The sequence below is a fragment of the Galeopterus variegatus genome, unplaced genomic scaffold, assembly GCF_000696425.1.
Source record: "Galeopterus variegatus unplaced genomic scaffold, G_variegatus-3.0.2 Scaffold614, whole genome shotgun sequence".
NCBI classification, from domain to species: domain Eukaryota; kingdom Metazoa; phylum Chordata; class Mammalia; order Dermoptera; family Cynocephalidae; genus Galeopterus; species Galeopterus variegatus.
This window is the reverse complement of record NW_007726725.1, coordinates 427,678-443,002: the sequence shown is the minus strand read 5'-3', so window position 1 is coordinate 443,002 and position 15,325 is coordinate 427,678. Positions and strand designations below refer to the sequence as shown.

The following is a 15,325-nucleotide window of genomic DNA, read 5'->3' as shown; positions in this document are numbered from 1 at the left end:
TTTACGAGACAGTTTCTCCATACATTCAAGGCCACCAATGTTTCATATTGGGTTTGCTCGTGCAGTTGTCTGTGCCCCACACCAGCCTCTTGTTCCTGGAGGACACTGCCCACGGCTACCACCTGAGTGGTTGGCAGCCCTGCCCCAGCTCGACCTCCACGTAGGCATCATGAAGCACCTTCAGGTGCAGCAGCAGCTGCTCCAGGTTCTCCCCGGTTGCTGCCGACAGGGCGATGACCTCCTGTCCCAGGCGGGCCCGCAGCTCAGGCAGATTGGCTCTAGCCTGCGGAAGATCGATCTTATTCGCGACGACTGCGTGGGGCCTCTCTGACAAGCCATCTTCATATTTCTTGAGCTCATATTTCAAATCCTCTACCTGAGTCCACGGCTCTGGCAGGGAAAGATCCACCACATACAAGAGAAAGCGGCAGCGCTCAATGTGCTTGAGGAAGGTGAGACCCAAGCCCCTGCTCTGGTGGGCGCCCCGGATGATGCCAGGGATGTCGGCCACTGTGGAGACAGGAGCACACAGGTCACGCCAACCACTCCCCACCCAGGATGACTGTCAACCTTGTGTGTGGGAGGGGGCCCCACACACAAGAGGGTCCATGTCTGTGGCTGGATCTGCTGAGTTACGAGACAATCCTTTCAGGGAATACCAAAAACTTAAGGCATTCAACTTACTACCTTGGTGGTTCATCAGGCCAAACGACCCCCAAGACACTTCAGCTCCCAGTTTGCAACATGCTTTGAAATATTTGGGTGACAGGCATGACAGCGGATCAATCTAACAAGGAATATTTAACACATTCTTGTCTTTCTTATTTCGAAATGATTCAAAAACATGGAAAATGGCTTCCTGTACTCTATTAATAATTTGATTACCGATAGAAATTATTATAGAGGGGCCGGCCCGGTGGCGCACTGCTACAGTGCGCCGCTTGGGAGCGCGGTGGCGCTCCCGCCGAGGGTTCGGATCCCACATACAGACCGGTTCCCGCTCACTGGCTGAGCGAGGTGCAGGCGCAACACCGAGGGTTGCGATCCCGTTGCCGGTCCCGGTCCGGTACGGGCGTGACACTGAGGGTTGTGATCTGTTGCCGGACACGAAAAAAGACAAAAAAAAGGAAAAAAAAAAAAGAAATTATTATAGAGAACTTTGCAAATATAAAGTGCTATTCAAATAACCTTACCAGCAGGCTTACTATTTTTTTTTCTTCCTTTTTGTTTTTTTTACTGACCGGTAACGGGATCGCAACCCTCGGCGCTGGGCCCGCACCGTGCTCAGCCAGTGAGCGGGAACCGGTCTCCACATGGGATCCGAACCCCCGGCGGGAGCGCCGCCGCGCTCCCAAGCGGTGCACTCTCCAGTGCGCCACCGGGCCGGCCCGCAGGCTTACTATTTTTATGGGTACATTATCTTCTGGAAAAGTTTTATTCTCTCAAAACGGCACAGGGAAAGCTTTCTAAATCACATGTTGTCTACACGACTGATGCTGCTGAGTTTGCAGATGGAAGAGAAGAGTCAATGCAGTGAGAAGAAATAACATCTCCAGGTTTGAAATCTAAACTCAAATTTCTGAACTGTAACTAACAGATTCCTGGGGGATGGGGTGGGATGATAATTTTGATAGAGAACAGACTCACTACAATTATTTAAATTAGGAAAAACAATGCTACATTTTAAATAGGAAGCTAAATTTAAGAGTTACATAATTATTTTTCTGAGTGTGTGTGCATGCACGCACGCCAGCCATTATTGGATATCATAGTTAATTGCTATTGTTAGATGTACGCCTCCTTTTGCCAGACCCCTCCCCACTCTGTGCGCTCAGTATAGGGCTGAGGCGTGTCTTCTACAATCCTCCTCTATCAGCTGGAACATCAAAGCTGTGCCCTGCCTTTTTCTGCCCAGTTTTTTTTTTATTTTTTTTTTTTTTTTTTTTTGAGTGCTTTTTTGTTTGTTTGTGTTTTTGAGTGGAGGTTGACTGTTATGGGGATCTGAATTGATGACCTTGGTATTATAAGGCTGTGCTCTAACCAACTGAGCTAACTGGCCAGCCTTTGAGCAGAATTTTGGAAGCCCTACCTGCTACTTGCTGATGGCCTTCATAGTGAACAATCCCGATGTGAGGATTTAAGGTAGTAAATGGGTAGGAAGCCACAGCAGGTTTTGCATTCGAGATGGCTCGGAGGAGTGAGGACTTCCCAGCATTGGGGAATCCAACCTGGAAGAAAAGGTGGAGACAGTCAGGAGGGTCTTCGGAAGTGACCTCATTACTGCAGAGTAAGTAACTAATCGAGACCAAGGCAGGGAAGCATCAGGCTGGAGGACTTAATGAGTGCACAGGCTCAGGTACCACTTAACAGTGTGCTGATGGGAAAAGGTGGGCCATGAGTCATTAGCCTCGTCTAGGCCAGTAGCGTATCCTGCCATCAGGGGCAGAAGGGACACCCACCATCCCAGCATGTGCCACCGTCTTCAGCTCTAGGTAGAGAATCCGCTCCTGACCCGGCTGTCCAGGGGTACAAGTCACAGGGGCACGGTTGTCATTGGCCAGGAAAAAGCGGTTGCCTTTTCCTCCTGCCCCACCTAGTGCGGCAATGTACTCATCACCTGGGCGAGACAGGTCAGCCACAATTTCATCTCCCTCCTTCACTAGCGTACCCACAGGGACCTGGAAGATAGCACGGCGTGTACATGGTAAGTTGAATGAATACTGAGGAAAGATGATCTTAACCATTCCTTATGTAAATGCTGGGGGAAGAACAGAAGAGCAGACTGCACCTAGGTGGCTATACAATTCTGGAACGGGGGGTGGGATAGGACACCACAAACCTCGTCCTCCAGAGCTACAAAGTACAGGACAAGATTCAGGCCCCCAAAGGATTTTACAGACATTTTTACATACATTTCGAGTGACATATATGGCTTTTTGAAATAGTGTCTCTAAAATAGGGTGAACTGAAATATCCAGTTAGGGTGAACTGAAATATCCAGAAAAAACAGCTCTCTAAGAGATGAGTAAGCTCTCAGCTCATGAAAATGCCTCTTGGGGCTGTTGGGTGACAATGGCCTCCCTCAGCCAGAGGGCAGCTCATAGGGCCGCTCATAGGGCTAGAGACAAAAGAAAGAGCGTGCTGTGTGGATTCCCTCTTTTTTGTTATCTCATGGTTTTTTTTTTACAACGTCAGACATACACATGGCATAACACTAGTGCAGAGGTCTTTGTCTAGGGCCTTGCTTCACAGGGATGGAACTGCTCCGACTATCTCTGGGCCTCTGTTTCTGTCATGCTACTTCCTGGCTGTTATGCCTTGGGTCCCCTGAGTCACACCATGGACCTAAGACACTGGATGATCCAGAACAACGGGAATAGTGCTAGCTCCAGCAGCCTCGGCTTACCCGGATGTAGAGGACAGAGCCACCTCGCCCGAAGCAGTTCTTCCTACCACCATCTTCTCCATCGAAACCCTGATACTGGGACAGGACTGACGACAGGGACTTGACTTGCTGGTCAACTAAAGTCAGAGCAAGAACCTTCACATTCCTTTGTGTTAAAACAGAATTGCCTCCTATTGCCAAGGTTCTCTGGTCTAGCTCAAGAACCTTAAAAACGCATATAGAAACATAAGATGGGGCCGGCCCGGTGGCGCACTGATATAGTGCGCCGCTTGGGAAGCGCGGTGGCGCTCCCGCCGAGGGTTCGGATCCCACATACAGACCAGTTCCCGCTCACTGGCTGAGCGAGGCGCGGGAGCAACACCAAGGGCTGCGATCCCGTTGCCGGTCCTGGTCCGGTACGGGGGCGACACTGAGGGTTGCGATCCGTTGCCGGACACGGAAAAAGACAAAAAAAAAAAAAAAAAAGAAACATAAGACGTAGCAGAAGTTACCTTGATTTTTAAAAAAGCTAAATTCTTATTTTCCTTCAAAAAATACTACCATTTCTGAAAAATCTGAAGTTAGTCATAATGCCATCATCAATTAAAAAAACAGCTATACTTTATTATGTTGTGAATGTTTTTGCTCCTAGGTTAGTATGGATTTATGCTAAATGTATGCTGAATATAATCAACACGCTCTTCAGCATTTACTGAGCTATTACTAATACAGATTTTATCCTCTGACATGTACTACATTAGATTCCCTGATATTAAACTATCTTTGTGTTCCTAAAATTAAGAAACAAAAAACACAAAGTTGCTTTTTTTGGTGCAATATTTAACTATGAACATTCACATAATTTATAAAGATGATGTCCATACATCAAGTTTTCAAATGCATGTTAGGATAAGAATGTGGAACTTCCCATCCCGGAGATGTGTGGACTCAGCACTCCTCCCCGAGCTGTTTTCCAGGGCACCTGCCTCTCAGGATGACATGGCCGCCATTGCCTCCATCCCCACCATCGGGGCCTCCAAACTCCTTGCGAGGCTCACTGTGGAAGCAGCTTGCCCCAGCACCTCCACTTCCGCCACGGACGAGCACTCTCCGATGGTCCACAAAATGCCTTTTCTACAGAGAGCACAAAGCATCCCACGTTGTTATCAACACTCCAAAATCCTTTCCAGAGACTGAATAGCCACTTGAAATGTAGCTTTTCTATGACAGGCTATTAGAATTAGAAATTAATGATATCAATACTGCTAATCTCTCCTATTTGTAGGCCAAGGTAAATCAGCAGTGCAGAGGTACAGTGTGGTCAGTGGAATACACACTTCAGAAATGAACTGAACACGGGCCGGCCCTGTGGCTCACTCGGGAGAGTGCGGTGCTGACAACACCAAGTCAAGGGTTAAGATCCCCTTACCGGTCATCTTTAAAAAAAAAAAAAAAAAAATGAAATGAACTGAACACTTCTCACTTATAGAAAACACAGCTTGTTTAAAAAAATATTCCTTAAATAAAGTGTCTTTTCAGCTTTTTTCAAATAAAACACATTGCTGAAACAACAGGTCTTTACTAATAGAAAGTGCTAGCTCCTTAGGATGCAACAGAAAATGAGAACATTAGTGTCCCTCTTGGACAATTACCAGGCTTCAAACTATGGAGAAGGAACATCTCCTGTGGCGTAAAATAGAGCTCATTTTAAAAACGAAGTGACGAAAACAGAGCCCCTTATCTAAGAGCATTTCTTCATCCCTCAAGTAGGCACAATCTAGCTAAAGAATCAGAACTAACTAGGTTAACATGTAGTACACACTAGTTCACACTATGAGAATTTCAGCTGCTGAGGTCCTGGGTGCAGGAAGATGCCTGCTTTCCAGTGTATGCAGAGACAGACCTGCTCTGCAGCCCAAGAGCCACCCACAGCCCCTCCTCAGGCACCAGAGCACCTGCATTTCCATCCACTACTCCATAAACACATTTTTTTTTTAATTAAAGAAAACACAAATATTTTAAGATTCTCTGGCACCACCATGTGGAAAAACCACGAATTACTATTTCAAAAACTCAATGTGGAATTTCACTGTGGGCCAACATGATCAAAATCAATCTGACAAGAAGAAAAGCAGAGCTGGCAAGCACTGTGTAGAAGAGGAAATGCAGACTCCCTTCTCATCTTCTGGGGCAGACATGAATACCATGTGGGACCTTCAGCTACTGGAGTTTATGGCCTGATCATCACTATCTGGCCTACTGACACTTGTCTGGAGGCACCCATTTAGGAAGGAATAAAGTGAGTCATAAACTTGTATTTTCTTGAATTTAGTCAAACGTCACTCATGTATTTAATAGAAGGTTTTAATAAACAGAAGAAAAACTTGTAAGGTTTAAGGAACTATAAAACTAAAGGTCTACTCCCCCAGATGTTTTAAGTTAAGAACGACTCACACATATTAAAACAATCTATGTAACCACATGTAAGATACGCAGGCTGGCAGCACAACGAGCAGCCCTGCACCCCGGTGCAGCCTAAGACTGAGTGTGCCGGGAGACTGAGATGCCCTGGCCCCGGCTGCTGCCCTGTTGGGACAGCGCAGTGCTTAGCACACAGGCCTGCATTTCACCTCATCATTTTCAACAGGCTCCACATATCCCTTTAATAACGTAAAGAAGAGAACTCCCTGTGCCTTCTGGGAGAGACACTGCAGCAAAGTGCTCTAGGTTGCAAAGTCTCACCATTTTTTTCTCGGAGAGCGGCTTCTTTCTGGGGGGCTCCTGATGCTTGGCACGGTCCACACAGCCGACAGTGAGCAGCCTGGGAGAGGCCTGCTGTGAGAGGAGCTGGCCAGGCTTGAGGCCAGCCGTTGGGGATGGAGCCCATCGCCCCATGGCCTCAAACATGGTCTGCGATCTTGCTGAGAAAAGCCTCAAGGTCATCATGATCCCTAATAAAAGCCAAATTGGCAAAATAAGATACTTGGTTTAGACCTGAACATCAAACTGATACTAAAGACAAGTGCCAGGCACAAAGAGGAACATGTGCGTGATACACCGATGAGCCCGACTACTTTCTCATGTCATTCACCACTCTCCACGCTGAATCATGCTGTGTCCTCTGGCCCCTGACAGCCTATTTGCTACTTGGATGCAGGATTTAAGGACTGAAATCATTAAGTCTCCCACAACACTGGACATACCCCCCTACAGAATATTGAGTATCTACTCAACGAAAACATTAAAAAGGAAATCTGAACCTCAAGTCAGAACTTCTTCACAGTAAGACGCCCATTTACTTGGTTGTTAGAGTATGCTATCTTGTGCAGTTGTAAACTCATCAAGCTGGATATGACAAGAATATTAAACACGGGGTGACCTAGACTGCAGAAACAAACTCCCACATCCGCCACTCATCTGGGGGTGACCCACGGAAGGTAGCACACCTATGCCGTACAGTCCCTCACCTGAGACTGGACAGGGCTGGGTGAGGACAGGGTGAGCTGACTCACATGGATGCATGGAAGCAGGGCCTGCTGGCATACTGGGACATAATGATAAATACATACTTGATCCCCGCCCCAGTTCCTGCCCAAGCTCCCAGAACCCTTCTAGTTTCCTGAGCCATGGGGCAATAGCAACATGAGACACAGAGCTCCTAAGTCCCTTGTAATTTCCTAAGTGACAGGAGAGGCTTCTGTTCTAATGAGGCCTCTCTTGGTGGGCCCCTAGACAGCTTCAGGATGGGGACTGGTCAGCAGAAAGACCAAGCCCTGAGGGAAGCTTGGGACTCTCTGCCCCACCGTCTATCCTCCGGGAGGAAGAGGGCTGAAGACTGAGTTAATGATTGTGTCTACATGAGGAAGCCTCCATAAACACCCCTAACAGATGGGGTTCAGAGAGCTTCCAGGGTGGTGATCATGTACTGGGAGAGTGGTGCACCCTATCTCCATGGGGACAGAAGCTCCTGTGCTGGAGACCCTTCTCGACTTCGCCCCATGTACCTCTCCATCTGGCTGTCATCTGTATCCTTAGCAGTATCCTTTATAATAAACTGGTAAATGCAAACAAAAGTATTTTCCTGAGTTCTGTGAGCTGTCACAGCAAATTATTGAACCTGAGGAGCGCTGTGTGGGAACCTGGTCTGTAGCTAAACCCGACAGCAGTGTGGGTACCCCAGCATCTGAAGTGGGGGGTGGTAGAAACAGATCTCAGCAGCAGCCACACTGGCACACGTATGTACCATCATTCATGAAGTGTCATTCATTAAACAGCTCGTGACAGCAGAGTATCTTGTAGGTGCAGAGGGTGATGTGAGGAAGACATGGGCACAGCCCTCCAGAAGAGAACAGCCCTCTTCCCTTTGCTCTGACTACAAACCTCTGCCTTACTACATGCAAGATACTGTCCTAAATATTTTTCAGGGATTTACTCATTTAGTCCTCATAAAAACTGTGAATAAAGTACTTTTATTATCCCCATTTTACAGATGAGGAAACTGAGGCACGAGATAAGTGACTTACAGAATTATCAGATGGGAAAGGATAAAGGTGGAGTGAGAAAACAGGTTAAGCGGAAATAACAACTCATGTTTCTTCGATACAAGCCCACAGCTAAGCCTGCTGGAAAGTTATGCCATCCATTCCGGATGTGTTGGAAACCAGGCTTCCTGGCACTGGTGACACAAAACCCAAAGATCAACCGCAGAGAAGGTGGTCAAAGCCAACCAGAGACCTGAACTCTGAGTATTGCCTAATGTGGCATAATTCCTTTTTGCTCTTTCAATTTCTATTTGGGGGAGATCTGCCGAGTAATATGGCTCCCCTTGTCAGGTGAACAAATTCTACTCTGTTCCACACCACTATTTGGCAGTTTTTATTTTCCTTCTAACAAGGCTATTCTTGCACTGTCCAATACACTAACCACTAGCTACATGTGGCTACTAAGTTTACATTAATTAAAATTAAATAAAATGTAAAATCTCAGTTCCTCAGTCACACAAGCCACATTTCAAGTGCTCATAGACACGTGTGGCCAGAGGGTACTTTATTTGACAGCACAAACCAGAACATTTCCATCATCACAGAAAGTTCTACTGGAGATTGTTGGTCTATACGTTGCAGCAGGGCCCAGAAAAATGAACTCAAATTCCTCTTAATAACATCCATTTACCGGGCACAGTTCAGCATGGTACAGATGACAAGCCAGTGGTGAAAGCCCAGGAAACCGAGTCTGACAGAGACTGAGATGTTTTATGATTATAGGACAGAGCTCTTAAAAATGCCTGGAAAGGGCCGGCCCGTGGCTCACTCGGGAGAGTGCGGTGCTGATAGCACCAAGGCCCCGGGTTTGGATCCCACATAGGGATGGCCGGTTCGCTCACTGGCTGAGCGTGGTGCTGACAACACCAAGTCAAGGGTTAAGATCCCCTTACTGGTCATCTTTAAAAAAAAAAAAAAAAAAATGCCTGGAAAGGCACTTAATACATGGAAGGGCTCCAGTTAAGGCACTGCAACTGTTAGTCTATGAAATGTTAAGGTCAGTGTCTACTGGTCCACAGAAGTTAAATCTTCCTCTAAACCTTCTGTACGGATTTTTAAATGTATTCCTTATGACCCTGTGAGGGAAATACTGCACGCTGGGCTGTCCCAGACCAGCTTCCCACCCTGCTCTGTCTGGAGCCTGCTCTCCAGCAGACCGGGGGAAAGAGCACGGGGGGTGGGACATGTACTTCCCTGTCCACAGACGAAAGATCACACCTGGTCAAGGACGCCCTGTCTAGGGACTCTCCTCTCCGAGTTCTGACAACTGTGCTCTCCCCTACCGTGTGGAGTCCAGGGATAGACACAGCTCCACTGCCAGTCACCAGCTCTACCAGAGCAGCAACTCTTTCCCCACGCCCGCCCTCCTCTCCACGCCCGCCGTTGTCAGCCGCCGGGTACAAACGCTGAAGTTGTCCCGCATGCGCGTGGCGTCCGTTCTCGATCCTTAGTTTTTACACGCTCACACAAACACGTGGACCCTGAGACTCAGAGGGCTTAAGTCACTTGCCCAGAGTCACACAGCGTCCCGCGGCCTGTGGCACTTTCCCGGCGCCCGTATTTTACAGCAAGACTGTCCACACCGAGGTACACGGAGGCAAAGACTCCCCAGGTTTCCGAGGGGACGTTAAAGGAACCGATTTTCTGCTTCCCGGCTCCTAGTGTGTCCCCTTGCTAAGACAGGCCCGCCTGAGAACAGACTCGCACGGAGGACGCGAGTCCCTTCCACAGTGGGTCCTCTTCTTCACAAAGGACACGCCCTCTAGGGACAGAGCCCACACCAACTGCTTTGGCTCCCGTGTGCGCATCCGTGCGGGCGACATCTCAGGGACCCGACTGCAGAAGCGCCGGAGAGGGGCGCGGCCGGCGGCGAGGCGCCTCTCCGCAGCGCCCACCGGCGGGACGATTGTGCTCTCGCTCGAGCTCTCGCTCCACCACGCGCGGCACGCCAGCCCTGCGCGGTGCACCGCTCACCGGAGGGAGCGCCCGGCCCGGAACGCCGCGGAGGAGCAGGCGGGGGCAAGGACGGCCCAGGATCCCGCCCCCCGCTCCCGGCCCCTCGTCCCCTCACGCCCCTCCGTTCCTCCTTCACCCCCGCCCGTGGCGCCCTGCCCACCGGCACCCTCACACTCACAGTCGCGGAACGTCACAGCACTTCCGGGGCTCCGGATGCAGCCGACTGCTTCCGGGGCTCGGGCTCGCGCGCGCCTGCGCACACGTCCCCCTCCGCTCCCGGCGTCGAGCCAGGCGGCTGCTTTGCACCGCGCGTCTTTGTCGCGCCCCGCCTCCCCGCGCGCCCTGCCGTGGAGCAGAGAAATGACGTGAGTCCCTTCAGCTTGATGAAGCTCCCTTGGTGGGAAGATTCTCGAAGAACCAGTTTATTGAGAGATGACACCGGCAGCATAAACAACTTACGCCAAACTCCGACTGAAAAAATAAATCAACCGATAGGGACGTCTTGAGCACGCACCGTCCTCGCAGACGACAGAACGAACTTGAGCCGCTCAGTAAACAAACGAAGCGAGGGCCGGGAGCCTCCCCGCGGAGAAGCAAAGGCCCTGTTTCTGCGACCTGGGCGGACGCCCCGCGCTCAAGCCCGCGCGGGCGCTGCTGACGGAATCGCGGCTCTGACAGAACCGAGGCCCGGCCGCCTCCTTCCCGGCCCTCGGCGCCATCCGCGACGACGCACGGGCTCTGAAGGGCTTTTCAAAATGCGAGTCCGAACACCCCGGCGACGCAGCGCCCGCCTGAGGGGCGAGCAGTCTTCCACACAATGTGGACTTGTCGGCGCCTCGAAACTGCGGAGCCATTTTCGCGTCCCTATGTGCGTGGTGTCGGGTGGGCAGGAGGACGGGGCGCGGGCCTTGGTACAAGGGGTCACAGAACGAAGTGCTGCCCCGCACACCGCGCGGACGGTTCGCTTCAGCCCAGGGTTTCCACGTCGTGTTGCAGAGGAGAAGGTCCAGTACAGGCAATGAAGGAGCGCTGCCGGCGCCATGCTCCCCACAGTGTCACACGAAAATGGACAACACGTTAAATAAACATTCCGTTATCAGTCGTTAAATATATTAACACCAGAAATCATGTATAAATTAGGAAACAAATGTACAAACTATCTCACAAAGTGCTTTTTTAAATATATACACAACATTCAAGAAATTCTTAATGTAAGACATTTCAGATTGAGAAACGTTTTCTGACCGTCCTTTTCTTTCAAAAAGCATTAATACAGCACTTAAAAAAAAAATACATAAAAGGCATATTTCGAGATTGGCAAGGAATAAAAATAAACAATTTTCACAGTTATCTAGAATGCTTAACATTTTCAATGGGAAATTTTAGTCCCCGATTGAGTTTGCAAATTAGCTCTGTGAAAACTGTCAGAGAGAGAAAGAACAAAATCAAGAGAAATGACTCCCTAAATGAAATTGCTAATACCTTTATCATTCAGCAATTACCAACTCTGACTTCAGTAATTTAATATGGACATACAGAAATATTTTTAAGCCCTTACCAGTGCTAAGGGTTTTTGAAACCCTTATGCCCATAAAATAAATGCTTATATCCCCACGTTTGCATGGTATCTGTCCCACAGAAGACGGGAGAATATCCTAACACAGGCAAATCCTTTAATCTGAGCCTTGGTTCTTCATCTGTAAAATGGGAACAGTAACTGCCTCCATGTTTCCCAGTATGGGCTGTCAGGACTCATTCAAGCAAAACACATAAAAGTGCCTTGTGAATTCTGAAGCACTCAACTCTGGGTAGTGAATTACTTTTAATATTTAAAAATAAAATTTATCAATTAAAGAAAAACATCATCACCAGTAGGCCTAATATATCAAGCATTGGATATTTTTTGTATTTTCTTGGTACTTCTTGGAAACATATCAGCATTTATCCAAATATTTTTCTTTTAGGGATTCATAGTAAATATAAATATTATTATCCAAGTACAGGATGATCAAATACCCATGCTACTTATTAGTGGAAATGTAGGATTTTTCCTTTGACCATCATTTTCCAAGTAAGCTGTCTTTAATGTTTGCATGGAATTTAAATAGGATTGAATGTCCTAGGACTTTGAAAAGTTACTCAAATTTCTCTATACAAAACCTTTACTTTTCATTAGAAAGAACACAGTAAAATTACTAGGATTCCTTTTAAAAACAGGATGTGAATTTCTGACACCCCTAAAAGAAAAGGCATGCTTGCTTACAGATCTGAACAAGTAGTCCCTAAAAGAAATAAAATAAAATAAACAACTTGCCAAGTGTTTGGAAAAGCTGGTATCAATATTTTAAATTATAAATTTAGAATGGGCATATTGAATATTCAAATCCTAGAAATGACTGTCAGAAAAGCAAGAGCCAAAACCAAAGTAATTTCTAACAGCCAAATTCCTAGAGGTCTGCCCTCTCTTTTTTTCAGGAGTAGCACTCTCCTGGGTTAGGCTAATCATACGTTGCCCTCGTGGACTCATATTTGTTTGGAATATAGTCATTGATCCCTCTTTACTTTCTAATACAAACACACACACCCTTTCTGGGTAAACAGAATTGGCAAGAGACACAGGTATGAACAAGCTCAGAAAGGAGTGCTGCCAGCCTCTCCAACTGACGCGTGTTTATCCTTTTTATTGTGTGTCAGAATCTGACCCGAAACACAGAAGACACCCTCTCACCCACCCCACTGAGGCACAGGAAGAGGCTGCCATCCAGGGGCTGCGTGTGTGTCAAGCTGTGGTGTAGCCAGTTAAAGAAAAGTTTACAAGCCACATCATGACCACTGTATGAGGAGAGAAATTAGACCTAAGGTCTGTTTCTATGAATATGTGAACTAGGGTGTCTTTCAGATACGTCCCATCACTGGGCACAGGATACTCTGATGACAAATTGACCCCCAAAGCTAGCTAGAAACATTGAGAACGGGTTGAGGGGACAAATAAAGGACAACCTCTCCATTGTATCAACATACAATACTATACACAGCACCAAATATGTCACACCATCAAAGCGCTGTCTTGTGCCAAGGTGCACGCTCGGCGTTACCCAGCATGAAATGAGCACGCTTCACATGCAGACGTGGCACTGGGCGAAGGGGCAACCAACAAGTCTCAGTTCATTAGAACTGCCACCGGCCCATCCATCCCCTGGATGAACACGCTACCACAAGGGCTCCAACAAGAACGCTTGTCTCTTATTGCTGGTAATTTCCATACTGGCCCTAAAAGAGATCAAGACATAGATTATACCCCTTCAGTCATGAGTAAAAGGGTCCACACCCATAGGTAAGACAGACCCCCACCCCCAGCCAGCATCCAGGAAAGGAGATGGAAGGAGGTACAGAGGCAAGCAGGAAACAGCCTTCTGCCCACATCTCTGAGACAGGGAGGTAGCCAGCTCTCTAGAAACCCCTATCCAAGCCTGTGGCTAATGATTTACATCAGAAATGGCCAAGAGGTTGATTCATTCAGTCTTACACCGGGCTCCCTGTGGGCAGGGCCTGTGCCAGGTGCTGTACATCAGACCCTTACACTGACCCTGCCAGTAAGGAAGGCTCCCCCCAACCCCCGGTTCATCCCCGCAAGGGACCGAGCTCCCATGGGTGACTGATGGGCACCAGGGCCAATGCCAATGCTGGCTGCCCACCCCCAGCCTGCTGAAGTAAGAAATCCAGGGTGGGTTGACCAGGGTAACAAGTTTTAGTCAATACAAAATATGAATTTGAGAGTTAGAGATCCCATGTCCAGCAAGGCCCCAGGACAGGAGGGTTCTATGTGGTCAGTTATCTGACCCATGATGAAGAGTCACGTAGAAAACTGCTGTAGTTTAAGGAAACCAGTCACTCATCTGGATGCCCTGATTCTCCATTCACAACCCCCTCCAACTAGTTAATAATAAGGCTTCCTGAGTACCCACAGCAGGAAGTTAGTGGGGGAAGGAAAGCTGTCAGGGTCTGACCGAGAACCCCATTCGCATAGTAGGGTATGTTCCTGGTGTAACCTAGGACGTTCTGAGTCTAGCTAGCAGGAACCAATTTTAATCAGTCTTTCTGCCCCTGCACAACTGTATAAAATAGAAAACCCCAAATCTGGAGCTCATCAGCTGAAAGAACAGCAATCCTCAAGCCCTAAAACAGCTGGGCAGCCCCTGAAAGCTCATCACATGTCAAGCCTAGCCCAGTGGTTCTCAAATGGGACAATTTTGCTCCCAGGGGATATCTGGCAACATCTGGAGATAGTTTGGTTCAGAATTCAGGGGCAGTGGTGGGGGTGCTACCAGCATTCATATGCAGAGGCCAGGAATGCTGCAAAAACACCCTACAGTGCACACAATGGCCCCCAGTGCTGGCAGCGCCGAGGTTGAGACATGGCCTCCAGTTAAGCTTGAATCCTATTAAACTACACTAAACTAATATCTTGGAGTTAGATGGACAACTTTCCCCCTTAAATGTGAAATTCTCCATCTTCTTCATTGCTCCGTGTCTTTTCTATAAGTAGACATAAAGTTATATGTTCTCTGGTTCCATCTGCAACTAAATTAGAACATTCACTTGTTATTCTACAAAGTCCAAAGAAATTATTTTCAGGGCTCTATTAAGGAGACATCTTGTCTCATCAAATCATCCTAATAATTCTTTTTTTTTTTTTTTTTAAAGATGACCGGTAAGGGGATCTTAACCCTTGACTTGGTGTTGTCAGCACCATGCTCACCCAGTGAGCAAACCGGCCATCCCTATATAGGATCTGAACCCATAGCCTTGGCGTTATCAACATCACACTCTCTTGAGTGAGCCACGGGCCAGCCCTCTAATAATTCAAATTTAACATCAAGCTGCAGACTGTCTCCCTTTCAAACTCCAGCATGACGCACCTGTGCAGGCGCTGCTCCGGGCACGAACCTGTGTGCCGGGGAGGGGCGTCCCTTCACGGCCATGGTGCCTCCGCAATGTCCATGTGGAACACTTCTGAACTATTTTCTTAAATACCAAACAGATTTGCTCCTCTAATTGTTCTTCCCTGATAGCTGTCTTGTTTTACACTGTGTTGAAATTCAAACTTCTCTACATGTAACTGATTTATCCCTTACTGTCTTCAGGGAAGACAAGCAGCATTTAAAAAATCATATATGCCATCTTATCTACTCAATTACCTGAGAAAAACAACTGTAATCAATGTAGTGCTTTGAAATTTCATCAGCTGTGTAAACTGTCATTAACACCTCCTACCTAGCACAAAAAGTTACCAATAAAGTCACTTCTTGCTATGGACTCTCTTCAAAGGAGGCTCCAAAAAAATGTCCAAGGTAATTCTTCTCACACCCATCCGCTCCTCCTCAGGCCCCATGCTCCAGCCACCGAGCCTTCTTTCTGTTTTTTTTTTTTTTTTTTTTTTTTT

The 15,325-nt window shown here is 47.7% G+C and overlaps 2 protein-coding genes across 3 annotated transcripts in view; both read right to left on the bottom strand.

Moving 5' to 3' along the window:
* On the bottom strand, positions 1–10,098 carry MTG2 (mitochondrial ribosome-associated GTPase 2). Its single transcript, XM_008570562.1, has 7 exons — positions 10,061–10,098; positions 6,128–6,336; positions 4,372–4,519; positions 3,407–3,522; positions 2,460–2,678; positions 2,090–2,228; positions 1–510 (listed from the first exon to the last, which is right to left on the bottom strand). Exons 2-7 carry the CDS (start codon positions 6,329–6,331, stop codon positions 116–118), a joined length of 1,221 nt encoding a protein of 406 aa, XP_008568784.1. The 5' UTR covers positions 6,332–6,336; positions 10,061–10,098; the 3' UTR covers positions 1–115.
* A 1,927-nt stretch (positions 10,099–12,025) lies between these two features.
* SS18L1 (synovial sarcoma translocation gene on chromosome 18-like 1) overlaps positions 12,026–15,325 on the bottom strand; it is a 24,585-nt gene continuing 21,285 nt past the window's right edge. For both annotated transcript variants that reach the window (XR_550336.1, XM_008570560.1), the window contains exon 10: positions 12,026–13,152. Coding sequence is in view for 1 of the 2 variants with exons in the window: in XM_008570560.1 (XP_008568782.1) it covers positions 13,126–13,152 (27 nt within the window). In the remaining variant the exon portion in view is untranslated. The remainder of the gene's footprint in view (positions 13,153–15,325) is intronic.

Coding starts and splice junctions, on each gene's coding strand:
- MTG2 (XM_008570562.1), bottom strand. CDS start 6,331: ATGATGACCTTGAGGCTTTTCTCAGCAAGATCGCAGACCATGTTTGAG. Junction 2,679..3,406: donor GCTCTGTCCTCTACATCCGG/GTAAGCCGAGGC, acceptor GCTATCTTCCAG/GTCCCTGTGGGTACGCTAGT. Junction 2,229..2,459: donor CGGTGGCACATGCTGGGATG/GTGGGTGTCCCT, acceptor CTTTTCTTCCAG/GTTGGATTCCCCAATGCTGG.